The 24441-nt window shown below is 47.7% G+C and overlaps 1 protein-coding gene across 1 annotated transcript in view; it reads left to right on the top strand.

The window, feature by feature from the left end:
* LOC137426738 (transforming growth factor-beta-induced protein ig-h3-like) overlaps nt 1–24040 on the top strand; it is a 61437-nt gene extending 37397 nt beyond the window's left edge. The window contains exons 12-14 of the mRNA XM_068115565.2: nt 4358–4488; nt 18066–18196; nt 23903–24040. Of these exons, the coding sequence (XP_067971666.2) occupies nt 4358–4488; nt 18066–18196; nt 23903–24040 (400 nt within the window). The remainder of the gene's footprint in view (nt 1–4357; nt 4489–18065; nt 18197–23902) is intronic.
* The last annotated feature ends 401 nt before the right edge of the window (nt 24041–24441 follow it).

Raw genomic sequence — 24441 nt, forward strand, 5'->3', positions numbered from 1 at the left:
GGAAATGATGCAGAGAAGGAGGTTGGAAATGTTGTGTGTGCAGGAGACATGGTGAGGAGGTTGGTATGAGGATGCAAGCTGTTGCACGTAGATGGGGATGGAAGGAGTAATGGCATTTGAATTATAGTATTGGAAGAGATCAGCAAGCCGGTGGTCAGAGTGGAAAGATGGGAGGAAATTAAATGGGAAATTGAAAGGAAAATTGCTGATGTTGTGTGCAATACCGACCTATCTTTATGGTCTGGAGACCGTGGCACTGACAGAGAGACAACAACAGAGTCCAGAGGCTGCAGATTTGCAAGACCACCTGGGTCAGGAGGATTTTGGGAGTGAAGGGGTGGATAGAAGGAGAATGGATGAACTGAGGGAAGAGATTGGTGTGCAGATGAGTTTGATGGAGAGATTGGTGAAATGCCGGCTGAGATGAGCTGGACACTTGGTGTGGATGGGGGAATGGGTGATGGTTGAGGGAACAAAGTAAGAGGAAAAGAAGTAGACCACGGTTGAGATGGGAGGATTGGATGAAGAGAGATATCGTAAGGTGGGGGTGGTTGGAGATTGGGGAGATTGGGGAGAGTTGGCTGAGGATAGAGGGGAGTGGAGGAGTATCGTCGTCAAGGCAGGACAGGAGCTTGGTGCCATTGGACCTCACCTCCTATAAAGGGGAAAGGAGAAGACTCCAAAATAAGAGAAAAGGTGCATTTTCCAGAAGTTTCATTTTCTTTGTTTGAAATAAAGAATAAGCACAATTTTATGAGATGTTGTTTTTGGGATATTTTGTTTCTTGCAGTATGGATCAACATATCCAACAAAAATCATTTGAACAAAGAATGAATAAGCGTTCAAAATGGCACTCAAAGGCAACAATGTATCACTTTCACGTAATGTCAAGTTTTCTATGTGCACGTGTGGTAAAACATTATTCAATTCCTGTAAAGGTAATAGGTACACCGTATCCCTGCGTGTCGTAAGAGACGACTAAGAGGGTTGGCGTCAGGAAGGGCATCCGGCCATAAAAACATTGCCTCAAAAAGAGAACCATGACAATCACAAGTACATATGGGCAGGGTGCAGCCCGAAGTGGAGATCGGTTTCTGAGGTTTGGGACATGGAATGTGGGGACAATGACAGGGAGATCAGGAGAAGTGGTGGAAGTATTGGTCAGAAGAAGAGTGGACATATGTTGTGTGCAAGAGACGAGATGGAAGGGAAGTGGTGTGAGAATGGTGAAGGGTAGGCAGGGACAGAAATACAAGTTTGTGTGGCAAGGGTGCCCGGAGGGCGTGAATGGTGTTGGTGTCCTGTTTTCTGAGGAGTTTGTTGACAGTGTGGTGAGTGTGACTAGAGTGAGTGATAGGTTGATGATGGTGAAAATGATGATTGGAAAGCTCTTGGTGAACGTCATCTCGGGATATGCTCCGCAGGTTGGTCGAAGCGATGAAGAGAAGGACAAGTTCTGGTGTGCGATAGAGAAGCTGATGGAAAACGTGAAAGATGAGGAAGTTGTTGTGGTGGGAGGAGACCTGAATGGACATGTGGGAAGGAGTATGGATGGTTTTGAGGGAGTTCATGGGGGTTACGGATATGGTGTGAGAAATGGAGAAGGTGAAATGATTTTGGAGTTTGCTGATGGAGCTGATTTGTTGATTTGTAATACTCAGTTCCAGAAAGAGGACAATAAGCTTGTTACATACACGTCAGGTGGGTCGACGACAACCGTTGACTACCTGATGGTGCGTCGGCGAGATAGGGGGCACCTCCGGGACACAAAGGTGATCCCGGGGGAGGAGGCTGTTTCACAGCACCACTTGGTTGTCTGCGACATAAGGGTGAAAGGTGCGAGGAGAGCTCGGCGGGTGAAGTACCAACCGAGAATGAAGGTGTGGAGGTTGAAAGAGGTGACAGTAAGGGAGGCATTAAAAGAGAGGCTGAGTAGGGTAGAGGATGATGTGGTTGAGCTTGAAAGTGGTTGGATGTCAATGAAAGCTAGTCTGTTGGGAGCCGTTGGTGAGGTATGTGGATGGACAAAAGGACCACCGAGGCACTCGGAAACATGGTGGTGGGATGTTGAGGTTGGAAAGAGGATTGACGAGAAGAGGAAGAAGTTCAAAGAGTGGCAGAAGGCGAAGGGTACGGGAGCAGAAACAGCAGAGCATGAAAGTTATAAGGCAGCCAGGAAGGCTGCAAAGAAAGAGGTAGCAAAGGCGCAGGAGGCATGTAGGAAAATGTTCGGAGAACGCTTGGATTCGGAAGAGGGTCAGAAAGCAGTATTCAGGATTGCAAAGCAGATAGCGAAAGAGAGGTGTGATGTGATGGGGGTGAGTTGCTTGAAGGATGAAGTGGGACAAATCGTTGTCGACCCAGATGGAATTAAAGGAAGATGGAAAAGATATATGGAAATGCTGTTGAATACAGAGAATGAATGGGATGGCAACATAGAGAGTAACCCAGTTTTAGGACCGGCAGAGAAGATAACTGAGAAGGAAGTTGAGGAAGCGTTAAAAGCAATGAAGAGTGGAAAAGCGGGAGGGCCGACGGGAGTTGTGGGAGATATGTTGAAGGCAGCAGGAAGTTGGGGTGTGAAGAGAATGACAGAGATCTGTAATCTGGTGGTGAAAGAAGGCCGCATTCCAGTGGATTGGGAACTGAGTACCCTCGTCCCTCTATACAAGGGGAAAGGTGACCCTCTGGAGTGTGGCTCGTACCGAGCGATAAAGTTATTGGAGCATGGAATGAAGGTATTGGAAAGGGTGTTGGAGAGGAGCATAAGGAAGAAAGTGAAGATCGACGAAATGCAGTTTGGATTTATGCCAGGAAGAGGAACGACAGATGCGCTTTTCATTGTGAGGCAGTTGCAGGAGAAGTACATGGATAAGAGGAAGAAGTTGTTTTTTGGGCTTGTTGATCTGGAGAAAGCATTCGATAGGGTTCCACGCAAAGTATTGACATGGGCATTGAGGAAGTTAGGAGTGGAGGAATGGTTGATCAGAGTAGTGATGGCAATGTACAAAAGAGCACGCACAGCTGTAAGGACGAAGGACGGGAACAGTGGTGAGTTTGAGGTGAAGGTGGGAGTGCATCAGGGGTCGGTACTAAGTCCACTACTATTTGTAGCTGTGATGGAGGTGCTGGCTCAGACCGTAAAGGAGGGTTTACCGTGGAAGTTGTTGTATGCAGATGATCTGGTGTTGATTGCGGAAAGTATGGATGGACTGAAGGAAAAGATGAACAAGTGGAAGGAATGTATGGAGACAAAATGTCTGAAGGTGAATATCGGAAAGACAAAGGTGATGGCAAGTGGTAAAGCATGTGGTGAGGTGGAAAGAACTGGGAAGTGGCCGTGTGCTGTGTGCAGGAAGGGTGTCGGAGTGAACTCCATTCAATGTACAATGTGTGCTGAGTGGGTTCATCAAAAATGTAGTGGTCTGAGAGGGTCATTAACCAGTGTGGCAGCTACATTCAAATGTAAGGTGTGCACAGAGGGAGCTGCAGATGGAGGAAATGTTGAGTTGGATCTTGGAGATGGCGTGAAGCTGGAAGGTGTGAAAACATTTTGCTACCTCGGAGACATGCTGAATGGAGAAGGTGGATCAGACTCGGCAACGGTTGCTCGAGTGAGATGTGCATGGAAGAAGTTTCGGGAACTGAGTGGCGTGCTGATGAGGAGGAGAGTGTCGCTGAAGCTGAAGGGAAAGGTGTATGCTGCATGTGTGAGAAGTGTTATGATTTATGGGAGCGAGACATGGGTAATGAACGTAGAGCAGCAACGAAGGCTGGAAAGGGTGGAAATGCGAATGGTTCGATGGATGTGCGGAGTATCGTTGAGAGAGAGGAAGACAAATGATGAATTGCGAAAGATGATGGGAATATTGCCTGTGATTGATGCTGTGAAGAGGAACAGGTTGAGATGGTTTGGTCATGTATTGAGGAAGGATGAAAGTGACTGGTTGAGAAGAGTGATGGAAGTTAATGTAGAAGGAAGTAGAGGACGGGGAAGACCGAGAAAGACTTGGCTAAAGATGGTGGAAGAAGTAATGCGGGCAAGGGGGTTAACAAGGAGAGATGCAGAAAATAGGGCAAAATGGAGAAGATTGTCATGGGGACCGCAAGGCTAACCCCCGCTCTAGCAGGGAACATGGCCTTAAAATGCATGTTGTTGTTGTTGTTGTAAAGGTAATGGTCCTGTTGCTTGTTATTTGAATGAATAGAAGAGATCCATCCAGATACAATGCTTAATTTTTTTTTATTCCGGCTTGTGGGCAATTTTTCTTCAAAATAAGCTTTAATATTCTGCTTTTAGTGTACAGTATATAGTTTGTGAAAATTAATCCAGCTATTTTTGTCTCCCAATCATCAGAATGCTCGTCTCCACACTAAAGACTGCAGGTATCACAGAGGAAATAGCCAATAAAGAGAGGCTTACCTTCTTTGCACCATCAAATGAGGCCTTTGCAAAGATGACACCCAAGAGGAGAAGAAGGATGTTTGGTGGGTTTGCATTTCTTACACATTGACCCTGGAATTCATTCGGTTTAGCCAAAATGAATGTGTTGAATCTTGTATAACTAGAACGGCACTCAGTAGAGAGCAAACCTCCACCTGGTTGGCCATATCACTCAATGGTGAAGAATCACTTAAAAAATTATACTAGCCGGATCCGGATCCAGATCTTCACCAAAATTGAATCGATTCTTCCTTGTCACACACATAACGTGTCCGACAGGTTTCGCCCAAATCCATCAATAACTTTTTGAGATATCCTGCTATGTATCGTTTTTGGCCCTACTTGCTAATGGTGATTAATCACTTCTTTTTTTTCTTCTTTTTTTTTCTTTTTTGGGATACAAGATCGAGGCTCGTGAAAGAGCTAACATTAATCACACAAAAAGTCAAACCGACACACAAAACACAAAAAATAATGGGAGCGGCAGACAAGATGGGGAGAGAAGGGAAGGACACAAACACAACATTTGAGAGCAGGGACAACGGGAGAAATGTGGGAGGGCGAGGGCTTTGGGGGAGGTGGGAGAGGTATAAAACATGAACACTGCAAGGACTTCCAGGAAAGAAGTTGGAATTTCCAAAAAGTGGATCTGGGGTCAAATTAGCAAGGGTAGAAAAGATCAAGGTTTTCGATGGGGGAAGATAAGAGATGGTGGTGAACAGCTTCCTTTAAAGACCTGGAAGGAGGAGTGGGATTGAAGAAAGTGAGGGAGTTTGTTCCAGAGGTGGGAGAAAAGGGGAATGAAAGAGTGAAGGTGAGCAGAGAGCCTGGATTTTGGCAGTTTAACCATAAGAGGGTTGCTGGCAGATCTTGTGCGACCTGGAGGAATATTTTGGGGACAGAGCACAGAGAGAGCTGGGGGAGCAAGGCCGGAGAGGAGTCGGTAGAAGACAAAAAGACCACCAACCTGCCTGCGGTGAGTGAGTGAAAGGCCCTCGGAGTTAACTTCATCGCAGGAGATTCCAATGATTCTGAAAGCTTTGGTTTCAACAGCGTGAAGCCGAGCTCGGTGTGAGGCAGGAGCACCAGCCCAGAGGGGGAACAGTATTCCATTGAGCTGCGGATGAAATCCTTGTATGTGATGAGGAGCTCAGGTGTGCCAAGGAAGGACTTCGCACGACGGAGGATGCCTAGTCGGCGACTGGCTTTGGAGGCCAGCTTGGAAATGTGGTTTTCCCAAGAAATGTCATGGCAGATAGTGAGACCCAAAAGCTTGAGTGACAGAACTTCTTGGAGAGGATGGTTGAGAAATTAGATGGGAGGGTTTTCCAGTCGGTCCTTTCGGAGAGACATTGTAAGAGTGTGCGATTTGTCAGGATTGAAATACATGTTCCACTTGTTTGACCAGTCTGTGATTTTTTCCAGGTCTGCAGAGAGTGAGGAGGATGCAGACTGCAGATCTGAGGGATGAGGAATGGAGCGGCAGATAGTGGAGTCATCTGCAAAGAGATAGAGTGGATTTTCCAGAGAGTCGGAGAGATAATTGATGAAGACCAGAAATAGCACAGGGCCCAGAACACTACCTTGGGGAACTCCAGCCAGAACAGGAAGGGGAGATGAGAGAAATCCATTCAGGGCCACACGTTGCCTTCGACCAGAGAGGAAGTCCGCAAGCCATGAGTGGAGGTTTCCGTGGATACCATAGGAGGAGAGTTTGGTGAGCAGAGCTGGGTGTCAGACCGTATCGAAGGCACGTGATATGTCAAGTGGGACAGCTCTGATTTCCTGTTTGGCATTGAGGACCTCCATCCATTGTTGAGACAGCAGAAGCAACATGTCCAGAGTAGAATGACCTGGTCTGAATCCAAATTGATGATCAGAGATCAAGCCATTGGAGAAGAGGAAGGATTTGATATCCGAAGCAATGATGGATTCCATGACTTTGCTGATAATTGGAAGCAGGCTGATTGGTCTGTAGTTGCAAGGATCTGTTTTTGCACCTTTTTTGCGTAAAGCGGCAATGTTTGCTGATTTTCAAGATGCTGGCAGATGACCTTGAGCAAAAGAGAGGGTGAAAAGAACAGAGAGAGGATGAGATAGAGCGGCAGAGCAGGATTTTAGGACCCGTGGGCTGATGCCGTCTGGTCCAGTTGCAGAATCAGAGTCGAGGTTTGACAGAAACTTCTCCACCTTGTCAGGAGAGAAGGACACTTTAAAAATTAAATAATTCTCATTTCCTAATCCATATTCAGATATCCACCAAAATTGAATAGATTCTTCCTTGTCACACACATAACGTGTCCGACAAGTTTTGCCCAAATCCATCAATAACTTTTTGAGATATCCTGCTATGTATCGTTTTTGGCCCTACTTCCTTATGGTGATTAATCCCTTTAAAAGTAAATAATTCTCATATCCGAATCCATATTCAGATATCCACCAAAATGTAATCGATTCTTCCTTGTCACACACATAACGTGTCCGACAAGTTTCGTCCAAATCCATCAATAACTTTTTGAGATATCCTGCTATGTATCGTTTTTGACCCTACTTCCTAATGGTGATTAATCACTTTAAAAATTAAATAATTCTCATATCCGAATCCATATTCAGATATCCACCAAAATTGAATCGATTCTTCCTTGTTACACACATAACGTGTCCGACAAGTTTCGTCCAAATCCATCCTTAACTTTTTGAGATATCCTGTGATGTATCGTTTTTGGCCCTACCTCCTAAGGGTGAAGAATCACTTTATAAATTAAATAATTCTCATACCCCGAATCCATATTCAGATCTTCATCAAAATCGATTCGATTCTTCCTTGTCACACACACAACCTGTCCACCAAGTTTCGTCCGAATCCGTCCACAACATTTTTAGATATTTTGTTCACAAACGGACAGACAAATGACCCCACAGCCAGACAGGAGTGAAAACATAACCTCCATCGACCTCATTGGTGGCGGAGGTAATAATAGCCGGCGAAGCCGGTGTTGTGAATGAAAGCGTACGTATTATATTGAAAAGCCAGATTTTGCTCGATCCCTTGTAGCCGGCGAAGCCGGTGCTGTGAATGAACGCGTACGTATTATTAGTCAGGTTCACTATGTTTTTTCGTTCAAAATTTTGGTAGATTAGCAAAACTATACATTTTTGGAATATTCAGAGCATGAGGAATTCCAAAAATTAATGTTTACATTTGCGTAGACACCTTTGCGAAAATGACACTCAGGACAGTGATAAAGATCTGTAAAAGCATATTCCTGAACGGTATAGACCTCGTAGATCCTGTGTATAGGACTTATAGTTCAATCTGATACTACCTATAACTTCCTATAACAACCTATAACTTCAAAGGACTTGCAATATCATGTATTATGTAATACAGTTATATTGAAGCACGTGGTGCTACGCGCGCGACTTGCTACCAAGGAGGAAGCGGACAACGCGGTAAGTTTAATGTTCTTTATTCAAAGAGGTCACTGTAGCACTGGCCTGCTCCGGGCTGCGCGCCCGGTGTATATACTGAGGCCACGCCTACCCCTCGGGCGTGGCCACCGCCCACTTGGTGCGAGGAATGATGTCACCACGCCAGTGGGCTTTCGTGTCCGCCACACGCGCCCCCCCAGAATTCCCGCGCACCTGGAGGGCCAGTTTGCGGGGCAAACGGATGACCCGGCCGAAGCACCCTCTGGCGACCGGCGGCGTCCGGGGTGCAGGGAGGCCAGGTGGGATGCCCCCGGCTGTACCCGGGATGGGTGCCGGACCGGGGGGCGGCGTGCCTGCGGTGCTGGGCAGTGCCGGGGGTCCGCCCGCAGGAGGGCGGCCCCGACGCGGGGGCCGAGCCACCGGCGGTGGGTGGTCCACGTCGAGGTGGGCCGGCTTGAGGCGGTCTATGGAGACCCGGTCAGGAGTGCCGCCGATGTCCAGGGTGAAATGTTTCATCCCGGTCTCCAGCACGCGGAAAGGCCCGTCGTACGGGGGCCGCAGTGGTGTCCGGTGGGCGTCGTGCCGGACGAAGACGTACTCTGCGGTGCGAAGCACCGGGGCGACGTGTGTAGGAGGGTGCCCGTGGTGCGCCATCGGCACCGAGGCGAACCTCCGGGCGGTCTCCTGCAGCGCAGAATGCTCCTGCGCCGCGGACCAAGGTGCCGTGGGGTCGGGGAGGAACTCGCCCGGCACCTGCAGCGGTTGTCCAAAGACCAACTCCGCCGCGGATGCACGCAGGTCCTCCTTGGGCGCCGTCTGGAGGCCCAGCAGGACCCAGGGGAGCCTGTCGACCCAGCCACCGTCGCGGAGGGTGGCCCGGAGCGCGGCCTTCAACGAGCGGTGGAACCGCTCGCACAGGCCGTTGGCCTGGGGGTGGTAGGCCGTGGTTCGGTGCAGCTGGACCCCGAGCCCCCGTGCGACCGCGGCCCAGAGCTCCGAGGTGAACTGGGGGCCGCGGTCGGACGAGATGTCCGAGGGGGCGCCGAACCAGGCGACCCAGGTGGCGATAAACGCCTGCGCGACGTCTGCCGCCATCGTCGCCGCCAAAGGCACGGCCTCCGGCCACCGGGTGGTGCGGTCCACCATGGTAAGGACATGGGTGAAACCCCGCGAGGGGGGCAGAGGTCCCAACAGGTCCACGTGCACGTGGTCGAACCTACGTGCCGGCACCGTAAACGGGGCCAATGGGGCCTGGATATGCCGGTGTACCTTCGCGTGCTGGCACGCGAGGCACGTCCTGGTCCAGCCACGGACGGCCTTCCAGAGGCCATGCCAGACAAACTTGTTGGCGACCAACCTCTGGGAGGCCTTCGTGCCCGGGTGGGACAGGCCGTGGATGGCGTCAAAAACCTGGCGCTGTCAGCCTGCGGGCACGATGGGGCGAGGCCGCCCGAGGGAGACGTCGCAAACGAGGACCGTGCCCGCGCCGTCGAAGGGCACCTCGGTGACGCGGAGGCCCATGACGGCGGTCCGCAAGGCTTGGACCCCGTGGTCGGCGGCCTGGTCCGCCGCCATCCGGGCATAGTCGATGCCAAGGTGGACTGCGTGGGCGACGGCCCGGGAAAGGCAGTCGGCCACCGGGTTGTCCTTTCCCGCGATGTGTCGGATGTCCGTCGTGTACTCGGACACGGCCGCGAGGTGACGCTGTTGCCAGGCCGACCACGGCTCGGTGACCTTGCCCATCGCGAAAACCAGCGGCTTGTGGTCGACGAAGGCCGTGAACGCACGGCCCTCGAGCAGATGGCGGACTTGCCTGACCGCCAGGTGAAGCCCAAGCAACTCGCTGTCGAAGGTACTGTAACAGCGTTCGGGTGGGCAAAGCTGCCGGCTGAAGAACGCCAGTGGTTGCCAAGCACCACGCACCCATTGCTCGTGCACCGCGCCCACCGCGTAGTCCGAGGCGTCGGTGGTGAGGACGATCGGTGCATCGGGCGCCGGGTGCGCGAGCATGGTGGCGTTGGCCAAGGCGAGCTTCGTGCCCGAGAACGCCGCGTCCATCTGCTCGATCCAGGTAACGTCACGTTTGCCCGGCTTCCCTCGAAGGGCCTCGTTTCAGGGGTGCAGGAGCTGGGCGATGCGGGTTCAGGAACCGATGGTAAAAGTTTACCATGCCCAGGAACTCCTGGAGCCCCTTGATCGTGCGGGGGCATGGAACCCCTTCACCGCCTCCACCTTGGCCGGTAGGGGGACGGCCCCGTGCCTGGTGACACGGTGCCCCAAAAAGTCGATTTCAGCGACACCGAACCGGCACTTGGCGGGGTTCACGATCAGGCCGTGCTGGCCCAGACGTTCGAAGAGCATGCAGAGGTGACGAAGGTGCTCTTCACGGGACGCGCTGGCGACGAGGATGTCGTCCAGGTAGACGTGCAAGAAATCCAAGCAGTGCAAGACGCTGTCAATGAGGCGCTGGAACGCCTGAGCCGCATTTTTCAAACCGAAGGGCATCCGAAGAAATTCGAAAAGCCCGAATGGCGTGATGACAGCCGTCTTCGGGATGTCCTCCGGCCTGACAGGGACCTGATGGTAGCCGCGTACGAGGTCCACCTTTGAAAAGAAGGACATCCCTGCCAATCGGGCGGAGAAGTCCTGGATGTGGGGGACGGGGTAGCGTTCGGGGGTGGTGGCGTCGTTGAGGCGCCGGTAGTCCCCACATGGTCGCCATCCCCCGCCGGGCTTGGGCACGATGTGGAGCGGGGACGCCCACGCGCTCTCGGAGCGCCGCACGATGCTGAGCCACTCCAGCATAGCGAACGCCGCTTTAGCTATGGCGAGCTTCGTCGGCTCGAGGCGGCGTGCCCGGGCGTTGACCTGTGGCCCGGCGGTGGGGATGTGATGTTCCACCCCGTGCTTGACGGTCCCCGCCGAGAAGGTGGGCCGCGTGAGGGCCGGGAAACCCGCGAGGAGGCGGGCGAATTCGTCCTCTGCCGGAAGCGTACAGATGAACCTGGCTGGAACGGAACCGCTCAGCAAGCCGCTCGGTGAGCCGCTCTGTGAGCTGCTCAACGAGGCGGGCAGCACGCATGCGAGCAAGCTGAACGTCTCAGCCTGGACAAGCCTTCTGCGCTTTACATCAACCAGTAATCCATTAGCACATAAGAAGTCCGCGCCGAGCAGTGCCATGGGCACGTCGGCCGTAACGAACGACCAACGGAAAACCTGCCCTCCGAACCGCAGAGAGAGACAGCGTTTTCCATACGTGCGTATAGACGTATCATTGGCCGCAAGCAGCGTGGGACCTCGGCCCGCGGTGTGCTTGTCGGACATACCAGCAGGAACGGCACTCACCTGCGCCCCCGTGTCGCACAGGTAACGGCGCCCAGACAAGGTGTCCGTTATGTACAGAAGGCTGTTTGAATTGCCGACGCTCACCGTTGCCACCGAGCGCCGGCTCGCCCATTTCCCGACCTGCCGAATGAGCACGGCGGGCGACACTGCCGAGCCTCGTGGCCGAACTTGGCGTGGAAGAAACACCAGGCAGGCAGCTGCGGCGTCGGAGGCCGCGGTTTTCTTCACGGCGGCGGCGGTGGTGGTGGGCGGGACGTGGTGGCGGACACGAGGTGCGGTGCATCGGGGAAAGCCTCTGGAGCCTCGGGAGCCTCGGGAGCGGCAACCGCGCCAAGACTCGCCTGCGTGTCCAAAGCCGCATAGTATTTGTCGGCCTCGGCAGCGAGCGCACGGGGTTCCGTTAACGCGGAACCAGCCAAAGCGAGGCAGACTCATGCTGGCAGCTGGCGTCGAAATAACGCCCGGAATAGAGCGTTCGGGGTTTCGTCACCCATGAGCACCAGCATATGGTCCATACGGACCGACGGTCGCATGTCCCCGATCTCGGGGAAGTTCAAGAGGCGATCGGCCCGTGCGTCCACCGTAAGGCCGAACGTGGCGAGGAGGAGACGCTTGACCGCCTCGTACTTTCCTTCGGCAGGTGGATCCCTTAGGACCGATATGACGCGGGTGGCCGTGCCGGGCCCGAGGGCGGCGACCACGTGGCAGTACATGGTCTCGTCCACCGTGATGCCTCGAAGTCGGAACTGGGCTTCCGCCTGCAGGAACCAAACTTTGGCTTGTGACTCCCAGAATTTGGGGAGCTTGATGGAGACCGTGTTGGTAGCCATTGTTGCGGCGGTTTTGGGTGGTCAGCGATGGCTGACTCGAATGTCGGAGGTCACCAATGAAGCACGCGGTGCTACGCGCGTGACTTGCTACCAAGGAGGAAGCGGACAACGCGGTAAGTTTAATGATCTTTATTCAAAGAGGTCACTGTAGCACTGGCCTGCTCCGGGCTGCGTGCCTGGTGTATATCCTGAGGCCACGCCTACCCCTCGGGCGTGGCCGCCGCCCACTTGGTGCGCAGAATGATGTCACCACGCCAGTGGGCTTTCGTGTCCACCACAATATCACAAATATAAAGACAATGGTTTTCAATTACCTTTGTTTGTTGCTTTTCTATAATCCTGAGCACTATTTTGAGGCCTTTATTGGATTCCTTGACCCAGAAAACATAGGATTAGCATATTTAATTAAGTGTCTAGGTTGACTAGAAGCCGAGATCGCGCAAAATATGTATTTTATGGCGGCCATTTTCAAAATCCAAAATGGCGGCCATGCAGGTGTTTGTGCAAATGCCAACATTGATTTTCAGATTCTCCATGCTCTGAAGATTCCAAAAATGTACAGGTTTGCTAATCCCAAAATTTTGAAAGAAATTATATTTGTTAACATAGTGAACCTGACTATCTTCATCACTGTCCTGAGTGTCATTTTCGCAAAGGTGTCTACGCAAATGTAAACATTAATTTTTGGATTCCTCATGCTCTGAATATTCCAAAAATGTATAGTTTTGCTAATCTACCAAAATTTTGAACGAAATTATATTTGTTAACATAGTGAACCTGACTATATGTTGAAAAGCCAGATTTTGCTGGATCCCTTGAGAATTTCGAAGCTTTGACGCATCAAATCGCTCAATGGAGGCCGCCATCTTGCGGATGCAGAAGTATGCATAACATATTTTAAAAAGTTCAATAGGAGTTTGTTTCACCCGTCTTTTTTTGATTCACAATCTTATGCACCTCTAATGGCCCTGGTTTTCTTCAACGAAAATCGTCACCAATTACCGGAACCAATGAGATTCGAGCATTTGAAAAAATATTTCAAAAAAGCTTTTTACAACATTTCGTACGCTGAAAACGGCGTCAAATCTATCTATAATTCCAGTAATCTCTGTCTGTACGTTTGTACGTTTGTACGTTTGTCTGTCTGTGACCGCTGTTTCTCGACAACCACGGGTCCGATATACTTTTAACTTGCCAGGTATATTGCTGGGGACCCGAGGATGTGCCTTTTCAAGGTTTCATATTAATCGGACAATTACTTACCGAGCTATGTCCAAAAAACGATTCAACCAATCAGAGAGCAGCGAACGATCGCGTGTGCCGAACGTGGCGGGCACACTCTGCCTCGGATGGCACATTTGAGAGCGTATTCATTTATTTCACGTTTGCAAACTATGTTGGCGTTAAACTATGTTTTACAACTAATAAAAACGAATTTGCGATTCATTCGCTTTCCTGCGCGTTTGTGCACGCGATGGCGATTTCTTTACCAAACTCCGGAAGCCGTTCGCTTTGGACCAAACCATTGCATGTAAATAGAGGGGGGGGATTGTCACCACTCGCAAGCCGTTCGCTTTGGACCAAACCATTTCATGTAAATAGAGGGGGGGGATATAATTTTAGATATAGATATAGTACGGGCATGCCCTAGTATTCTAAAATTGACGAAGAATTATTTTTTAGAAATCTCGCAGCCGTAGGGGATAGTTTTTCACCGCCGGAAATATCCGAAGTTGAGACCGAATTCAGCGAATTAATCAAGAAGGAAATTTTATCAATTTTAATCTCATCCAGAATGCAAATGGTGTCATTTTGAACTAGGTACGGTACCTACTACACCTACCTACTACGAACTACCTAACCTACTGATGCCACAGTGATGGGTAAAATAGTGGCAAGAGGCTTTGGCTTCGCCGGCTCATTGCGGCTTTGCAGTGGAGTACTAGTAATTATGCTTCTTCAAGTGTCTGTCTGTAACAATCCTTCCACCGATTGGTTGGACAGCTGGTTTGACCCGACCCACCTACCACGCATCCTGATGAAAAATCTTACGGCCGCCATTTTATTTTTAGTGCTCACCGCGATGCAAAGGCAAAGACGCCTTGGAGCTGACGTATTCACAATCGCTGTGCACTCCCTATATATTTCCGCTTCATTGTAAATCTACCAAAGTGACAGTTAAAATGATTTTGAGCCGATAGGTATCACGGGCCTTGTGAAGTTCGGCCTCAGCGATCGAGACAGCGATCTGTTAACTTATGCACCGCCCAAATAACAGGCATTCTCTCAAGCAGAGATTAAATAAAGCCAATTCATTAGAATTTTGTCCGAGATTATTATTTACTTATTTAGATTTTCAATTCAAAATATTAGATTTTTGGAAAACCAAAATGCTATCTTCGAAATACATTGAAACTGTGTGCACAAATTACTTCTGGCTTTTAACAGTAATGTTTTTAGCCGCGTCGCAGACGCTGCTCATAGAGTGCCCTCTGCTGTTGTTGTTGTTCTTCTTCTTCTTGTTCTTCTTCTTCTTGCAGAGAAGACAAAACCTCAAAGCTCCACCCATTCTGGGAACCATAGCTCCACCCATTCTGGGAGAGCCTTCATATAAACAAATATCCACCATTTTATTAACTCGCATAGCTTTGAGGCCTGTTTTGTAGGCCCGTGGTGTCTTCCTCTCTCACACAGTTTTATTTCAAATCAAATTCGATATATCATTTCATTTTTCACAGTCGCTAACATAGTTTTAGACTCGGTTGAAAAAAAACGGGAAGAAAATCCGATGAAAGTTGCCCTTTATAGAACGAAATAAATTCTCAAAGGCCTGTAACTTCAAGTCCATTGAGATTTTTTTTTTTTAAATCGCGGCATGGTCAGTCATACACCGCCCGAAATAAGAGACGGGAAAATGCCGAGATATATATATTTTGTTTAAATCGCGGCATGGTCAGTCATACACCGCCCGAAATAACAGATGGGAAAATGCCGAGATATATTAAAAATTCGTCCATTTGATGACAATCGTCACGATGAAATATTTAATTTATACGTCATCACAATAATGTGGAGAGAGGAGCATAGCTTCGTTCACGTGTCGCCACACACGGGAAATTGCCGAGATATATATATTTTAAATCGCGGCATGGTCAGTCATACACCGCCTGAAATAACAGACGGGAAAATGCCGAGATATATTAAAAATTCGTCGCCACACACAGAAAATTGCCGAGATATATTTTCACTTTGCACAAAAATAACATCAAGTAATCGAATCAATAGGAATGTCCTGTGCCTATAACATCGACGTTATAGGCACAGCTGCATCTAGGCATTGTGTAACATCGACGCGGCTTTTGTTTTAATTAAAACTTTTTGTACTTGTTAGAGATGTAACAGAGACGCGTTTTCACTCCATTGTATACCTGGTGTTGGCCTAATGGTTAGGGTGGCGGGCTTGGGATCCTAAGGCCCTTGAGTTTGAAGCCCATTGAATTAATGCCAGGTGTGGTTCACTTAGCCTGTCATCCTTCCGAAGTCGGCAAAATGCGTACCAGATAACTGGTTATAGAGAGGCATTGCATCAGCGGCAGACGAGACGCACCCACTGAAAATGATGCAACCAGCAGCTGGCTGGCTGCACACGAAGTGTGTACCCCCCTCGCACCCACATGAACGAGAGTGGCCATTATGTAAAGCGGTACATACACAATGCTTGCATTGCACAGTTTTTATAAACCGAGCTGTGAGGATTAGCTGTCAAACCCCACGTCGTGCATAATGCTTATGAGGCCAGCATTAAGGCCTGCCTTTTTTATAATAAAAAAGGTAAAACATCAAACATTTAAACAGCCTTGGACGTGCACCTTGACCCCACGGCCAAGGCACACCGTCTATCAAGGCTGTCCCATTAGCATACACATGCACCTCAACCCAAAGGCTGAAGCACATGGTCATTCAAAACACATGCACCCTGACCCCGAAGGGCCACAATGCATGGTCATACAATTGGACCCCTCCTCCATAGGAGTGAGTCCACTGACAAGGTATTACTCCTGCATAATGAGTGCGAAGAGAGCCGTGAGTGTTTCACCAAGCACTCCTCGTATTACGTTCGTATCAAGAAGCAGTGACAGAGTTTAACTTTTGCGGTGCAGTTAGACGAGCTGCAGGAACAACAAAAATTGGATGTATACATGGAATCTCTGCATCTGCGTTTGATTGGTAAAAGTTTTCCGAAAATGAGTGATTTGGACAGGTAACCATGATGGGCCATGATCACTCCATGGTCATATATCTTTTCCGCATATCTCCTGGGATTTTGAGTTGGACAGGCGACCATGATGGGTGGGTATGATGGGTGGGGAGAGGGGTTGAAGGTTTGGAGTAGGAGAGGATTGAGGCTTTAAGATTGGGAGAGAAGGCTGAGAACTTGGGGGGTGGGTGTAGGGGATTTGAAAATGTAGGACTTGAAATCATATTGTCCACTAGCAAAGGAACCGGCAACGCTGGGTCCCAACTCCCTCTGAACTCTCACCCACCCACCCACTCCAGACTCTCACCCACCCACCCACTCCGGACTCTCACCCACCCACCCACTCCGGCCTCTCACCCACCCACTCCCTCCAGACTCTCACCCACCCACCCACTCCGGACTCTCACCCACCCACCCACTCCAGACTCTCACCCACCCACTCCCTCCAGATTCTCACCCACCCACTCCCTCCAGACTCTCACCCACCCACCCACTCCGGACTCTCACTCCAACCCTTCTCCTCCCCCCCGAAAGTCAGGTGTTCAAACCCCAGCCAATTCATACCAAAGACTTTCTTCTTTTTTAAATGGTATGTGCTGCTTCCTTGCTTGAGGTTCAGTACATAAAAGGATAAAGCACAGATGAACAATGTTGGGAAAGCAAGAAGCAACTACAAACCACCCAGAATAAATCTTGCCAAAAAACTGCTTTGGCAGCACCAATGCTCTGTAAAGAGTGTGGTACATCAAAATCAAAAATTAGAATGTAAATACATCTTTTAACTAGAACAGCACTCGGTAAACCGCACACCTCCACCAGGCTGAACAGTTTCTATTTTGTATCCACTGATAGGCCGGATTTGGATTCGGACCTGAACCAAAATCGAATCGGCTTGTTCTTGTCACCAAACCAACTTGTCCACCAAGTTTAGTCATAGGTCGTCCACAGCTTTTTCAAATGTCATGTTACATATAGTTTTTGGCCCGATCTCTCAATAGTGAAGAATCACTTAAAATTTTAGATAATTCTTAATAAAATTTTAAAATCTTTTTTTTCTTTCTAAAAAAAACATTTTTTTCTTAAAAAAATAAAATTTTAGAAATTAAATTTTAGATCCGAATCCATATTCAGATCTTCACCAAAATCGAATCAATTAGTCCTTGTATTAGTATAGTATATAAAAAAAATATATAATATAGTATAGAGTATATATAAATATATATATAGTATATATAAAAAATTAGTCCTACACACAGTCTACCAAGTTTCGTCCAAATCCGTCCATAACTTTTTGAGATATCCTGCCATGTATCGTTTTTGGCCCTATCTCCCAATGGTGAAGAATCACCAAAATATTCTCGGAGCCGGATCCGAATCTTCACCAACATCTAGTCATTTCGTCCTTGTTACATACGCTACATCTCTGCCAAATTTCGTCCAAATCCGTCCGCAACTTTTTGAGATATTTTGTTCACAGTCAAACAGACAGACAGGGGTGAAAACATAACCTCCATCCATCTTCTGTGGTGGAGGTAATTACTACTATTAGAATGTGAGTACATCTATAAAGTATGTACTATTACAAAGTAGTTATAGCTGTGAAGACTATCTTGCTACATCCACATCCCAAACCACATTAGACCCCAAAGTAATGGCCGTGTCAATTTAGTCAGTTATTTAGCTTCTGCAAAGATACTCATCGGGTAAACATCTAGTGCTTTAATAAACGCGATTCCATGCCCTCGTATCTCCACAGCAAATCGTGAAGATTTTGCAACACTTCTGAGAAGCCACATGGCATCCAAGATGCTAGTCAGTGGTGGTGTGGTTGGACGGACAACCACCATGCTGACCAGCCTTGCTGGACTAAAACTCAGAGTCAATAAGGTAATGTATACAAAGCCTTGTTTTATTGCATCACCTGATAAAATGCCCACAGCCAAGCAACTGTCATTCTCAATATGTTGTTGTTGTTGTTATATAGCCCCAGACCGTTTCTCTCGAACAAGCCCACGGCATGGAGACAGCCGATCGATCTCCCGGGAGCGAATTAGAGATCCTCCCACATCCAGGATGGTGTACCCCCACCTTCATGAAGTCAGGGCCACATCAGAGTTAGAGAGAGTTAGAGAGAGTTGGAGAGAGACAAGAGGGAAAGGGCCGGTCCATGGGAACCGATCGGCACTCTGACCATGACCGTGCGGCCCTGACGAATCTGGGGAGGTGGGAAGAATGGGGAAGATTAGGCCCCCACTTGTGTTTGGGGGTCTAGCCACCGTGAAGAGGCATCTCCGAGAGTTGTTCTCAATATGTTGTAGCAGTGTCTGACACATGGTGGTCCATTTCCTCCTGCATGTTGTGCTGTATGGCAGGAAATGCCCCGTCCCAGCTACAAAGGGCCAGACTCATGCCTTTGAATTTCCACAGCATTGTGTCCACCTGCTTAAAGTCACCTCAAGTCCTTCTTGACACATACAGAATTAAAGACTGGGTGCTAACTATGTATCAAATGTAACATCATGACAATGTGAGACTAATCTGATGAATTAATGCCAAAAAAGGAACCCTTAGCTGTCTGGGACTATGGGTACAATCTACACATTGGAATGAAGCATGAAATAACAGATTCAGCAAAAGTTTTCTTCTTATGAAATTTGGCTCTCCACTTTAGACTGATGCTGCTGCTTCCCATCTAACTCCCCGCACCCCTTAAGGCCCTGGAATCTAAAGAATTTTGCACCAGGAAGTTGAGTCTCGGGAGACTGCTTCTTATTCAATGTAGAAAGGTTGGTGGTCTTGAGGTTTATTTTCCCTGGAATTATTCTGGTCTTTCTCCTCCTGCCATCTCACCTTTACACTGAGCCTTGCCCCCTCCAGGTCACACACATTCTGTGAGAAACGCTTTCCTCGTTTCCCTCCCCACATTTTAACTCAACACTCAACACCTTTCTCTCCTACTCCCCTTTTCTAACTTGTGGACTGTCTTTCTGAGTCTGGTTCTTCCCTGCAGGAATGTTTTTTATTTATTTATTTATTTATTCTTGAATGCGAAGTCAAAGCTCCTGGAAGAGATAGAACACACAATGGATCAGAATGCAACAGAACAAAAAGGAACAGTAGAAAGTGTGGGGGGGGGGAGACATCAACAACAGGGTTGAAGTAAAATAGAGGGTCAAACATGGGATGTGTGTAAGAATGAGGGGTAGGAGAAGATGCCCGGGATGGACAAGATGAATACAAAATCAATCTCTCAGGAAAGAAAAACTGGAAATTTGGAAGTAGCTGGGATTGGGGTTAAGAGGGGGGTTTAATAGGGGTAGAACATATCCTGGTTTTGGATGTAGGATGATCTGAGATGGTGGTGAACAGCTGTATTTAAGCCCTGGAAGGAAGAATGAGATTGAAGAGACTGAGGAAGTTGGCTCTGAAGGTGTGAAAAAAGGAGGTGGACATGAGCAGTGAGTCGATATTTTTTTCCTCGTCCAGTGGATGACACTGGCATGTTTTCATGTCCGGTGGATGACACTGGCATGTTCCTCGTCCGGTGGCTGACACTGGCATGTTCCTCGTCCGGTGGCTGACACTGGCACGTTTTCACATCCAGTGGCTGACACTGGCATGTTTTCACGTCCGGTGGATGACACTGGCATGCTCCTCGTCTGGTGGCTGACACTGGCATGCTCCTCGTCCATTGGATGACAATGGCATGTTTTCACGTACGGTGGATGACACTGGCATGTTCCTCGTCCAGTGGCTGACACTGGCATGTTTTCACGTCCGGTGGCTGACACTGGCATGTTTTCACGTCCGGTGGCTGACACTGGCATGTTTTCATGTCCGGTGGCTGACACTGGCATGTTTTCACGTCCGGTGGCTGACACTGGCATGTTTTCACGTCCGGTGGCTGACACTGGCATGTTCTTCATCCGGTGGCTGACACTGGCATGTTCCTCGTCCGGTGGCTGACACCGCAGTCTGATTCTGCCCCAACTACTTTTGTACCATAATGAGTTCTAATAATATGAAGAGAGCGTTGAAATAGCACTTGCGGCTACTTCTTGCTAATATTTGAGGTCTTAAGACAAATTTTTGAGTGCTTGCCCTCAGAGCCAAGTGAAGTCAAGCTGACATTATTGTTGCTACTGAATTGCTGTTAAATCTTCAGTGAATGATTCTTATATGTTGCTCAATGGATATCAGGGGATACCTAGAAGACAAGAATGAAATTGCAGTGATGGTTAGAATGGAGTTGCTATTTGGCTACATAATACACTCCAAGTTCAACGTCATCAGAACCTGGAAGCTCTTGACCTGCAAGTCATCTGGTGCACTGAAAGCAAACGCAGGGTGCATACTGATTGGTGCAGAGTATTGCCCTGGTTCCCTGTTTGGAACCGACTGTCATCTTATTGACTACTTGTCTGATAACTTGGATTCTGTCACTCAAACCACTGGTTTCAGATTGTGTGAGAATTTTAGGTGATTTCAATGTACATCACCAGGAATGGCTAGATAGCAAGTCCCCAACTGATAGAGGTGGAATTGCATGTTACAACCTTTGGTTTATGCATGGCTTGGAACAACTGGTAAAAGAGTCCAATTGTGGTGATAATCCATCTACTGGACTTGGTCATTGTTGACTCTGCTGCTTATTACACCATAAGCGTGAAGGCCAACATTGGAACATTCGACCATAACTCAGTTGAGATCATCTTCATAAAACCACCAGCCTTGGATAAAGCATACCAACGGCGATTATGGGATTACAAAAAATCAAGCTGGGAATCCCTCAGGCAGCACCTGCATAGCAAGGCAGGGTATCAAGCCCTAAACATTGGAGATCATGACGTAGCTTGCAACAACATTCAGACAATCATCAAGTTAGGCGTACAACAATTGGAGGAAGAGGCCACCCATGACGCTCTGATAGGGGCAAGGCAGAACGATCAGAAAAACAACACTTCCAACAAGAAAAATTACAAACAGGGGAATGGATCATCTGACCGCTGGAGTAAGTAAACACCATGATTGGTTGTGGGCAGGAAGAGGATACAATGTAAAGGACAACATTCTAGTATCCCAACCTTGCAGAATGGTGGTCAGACCCTCGCCACCTCTCAGGAGAAAGCAGATATCCTTTGCGAATGTTTTGCATTGACGTGTGATAGTGATTACGCTGAAAATGACCCTCCTGATGAAAATGACCCTCCAATGACCCTCTTGATGACCGACACTCGCATGAACACTGTAAAGTTCCGGCCTCGAGACATGAGATGGATCTTGTAGAAGCTGGACATAAATAAGGCATCCGACCCTGATGGAATTGGAAATAGAGTTCTCAAAGGGTGCGTATCAGTCCTTGCCACATCTCTTGCCAAATTGTTCCATTTCTGCATCAGCCGTGGCTACTCCCCTTCCTCCTGGAAGATAGCCAATGCAATTCCAGTGGATAAGAAGAACTCATGCTCTGTCCCAGATAATTACAGGCCTATCAGTCTCCTAATGCTCCATCAGCAAGGCTATGGAGAGAGTTTTCAACACTGAACTAAGGAAACATTTTTGGAAATGACCTCATCAGCGATACTTTCTGAAGACACTGTATATCCTGTGAAAGACAAACTGCTCAAAAGTATTCAAGTGCTACTATAAACTGATGAGGCAAGAGTGGAACCCAGACTGGATAACTCAATGATAAGTGGGCTACCTCTACACCCTGAAACTCGAGACAATAAACTCTGCTTATGAGACTCGAGATTCTATTTACGAGACATGAGACTCTCCCAATGCGATTTGAGACTTGGGACTCTCGACTTGACACTCGCTTTCAGTTCCGATATGTCTACAAATGTCAAGGAGAAACAGGAACAGTTGTGTAGATTGTACGTACAGTCACGTGAAAAAGTAAGTACACCCCATGTAAAATTTTGACTTTTTCAACATATTTCAACATACAGCTATTTGATCTTCATTTCAAAAATATCGATAGATAAAGGTGATATAATATAGCAAACATTTACATTTTGTAGTCCATTGTATAATTTAAATAAACATAAATGCAAATTTCGCATGTGGAAAAAGTAAGTACACCCTTGGCTCTAATAGGTGGTATTGCCCCCTTTGGCAGAAACAACCTCAAGTAGGCGTTTCTTATAACTGTCTACCAGTCTCTGACATCGACTGCGAGAAATGTTTGCCCACTCCTCCATGCAGAATTCTTTCAGCTGTGCGATGTTTGAGGGGTTTCTTGCATGCACAGCTCGTTTCAAATCCCCCCACAACATCTCGATGGGATTTAGATCCGGGCTTTGACTTGGCCATTCCAGAACCCTCCATTTCTTTCTTTTTAGCCATTACTTGGTGGATTTACTGGTATGTTTAAGGTCATTGTCATGTTGCAAGGTCTACCTTCGGTTGAGCTTCAATCTTCCAACAGATAGCCTCACATTATCCTCAAGCACCCTCTGGTACAATGAAGAATTCATAGTGGATTCTATGATGGTGAGCTGCCCAGGCCCTGATGCAGCAATGCTGCCCCAAACCATAATATTTCCACCACCATGCTTTACAGTTGGTATCAGGTTCTTTTGGTCAAATGCTGTCTTTGGTTTTCGCCAAACATGTCTTCTGGTACTGTGGCCAAATAGCTCTTCCTTTGACTCATCTGTCCAGAGCACATTGTTCCAGAAGTGCTGATCTTTGCATTGGTGTTCATTGGCAAACTTCAGTCTTGCCCTAATGTCCTTTCTGGACAGCAAAAGTTTCCTCCTGGCACACCTCCCATGTAGATCAAATTTTTGCAGCCTCTTTCTAATGTTAGACTCGTGCACTTTGACATCAACAGTGGCAAAAGCTATCTGTAGGTCCCGTGATGACATTCTGGGGATCTTAGAGACTTCTTTCAGCATCTTGCTGTCTGCTCTCGGGCTGAACTTGCTGGGGCGGCCTGGCCTGAACAAGTTGGCAGTTGTTTGGAATCTTCTCTACTTGTAGATGATGTCCCAGACAGTCTAATGATTGATTTCAAATTGTTTGGAGATCTTTTTAAATCCCTTCCCAGACTCGTAGGCATCTATAACCTGCTTTCTGAAGGCCTCAGAGAGCTCTTTTGATCTAGACATGGTGACGCCGCACACTTCAACAACAAAGAGCAAACCAAACTAAATGTCTGAGATTTAAATGAGACAGGTTCCTCCAAGATCCTCTCTAACGATGTTATAATCATTTGCACCTGAGCTGGTGCACCTGATTCTAATTTTAGGTATTTGAAGTAGTGATAAATGTAGGGGTGTACTTACTTTTTCCACATTCGAAATTTGCATTTATGTTTATTTAAATTATACAATGGACTACAAAATGTAAATGTTTCATGATATTTGTTACATTATATCACCTTTATCTATCAAAATTGTTGAAATGAAGATCAAATAGCTGTATGTTGAAATATGTTGAAAAAGTCAAAATTTTACATGGGGTGTACTTACTTTTTCATGTGACTGTATATAAATGTGAGTTTTAGAAATTGTGATGCGAGAGTTCCTTACATACCCATATAGTGTCAGGTTGTGATCAGTTTTTGTCCTTTTTCTCCCACAGAGGAATAACACACTGTATGTTAATGATGTGAGGGTAACTCAAGCGGATCTCCTGGCCACCAATGGGGTTATCCATATCACAGATGCCTTCCTACTTCCAGGCCGCAAGTTGAACATATTTAAACAGCTGCTTTCATGATAACTAATCATGAATGTTTTTATTGTATTTTATCACATGGTGACGATTGTCATGTACATTTTACATATTGTTCAAAATCGCACATGTTTGTGCTGTAATACATACACATATAATTACCTTGCTTTCCACACAGTAAACCCCACCACCATACCCAGGCCTTTACATGCTTTGTACTCTTGGAGAATGCTTTTCTATCTGGCCTCAGTTTGAAATGATGTCGGCTTTGCAATAACATCACCGATTTGGTCTACCATAGTACATCATGCTAAACAACACACGCTCTTCAAATTTGCTGGAAACCTGGAAAGCGAGGATTGGATTGGATAAAACAGAACTTGAGAATGCCATAGTATTAATGTGACTTTGCCTCTAGCAGATAAGACTTATCAACTGCTTATCTA

This window comes from Myxine glutinosa, chromosome 1 (genome assembly GCF_964187855.1).
Source record: "Myxine glutinosa chromosome 1, kmMyxGlut1.1, whole genome shotgun sequence".
NCBI lineage: Eukaryota > Metazoa > Chordata > Myxini > Myxiniformes > Myxinidae > Myxine > Myxine glutinosa.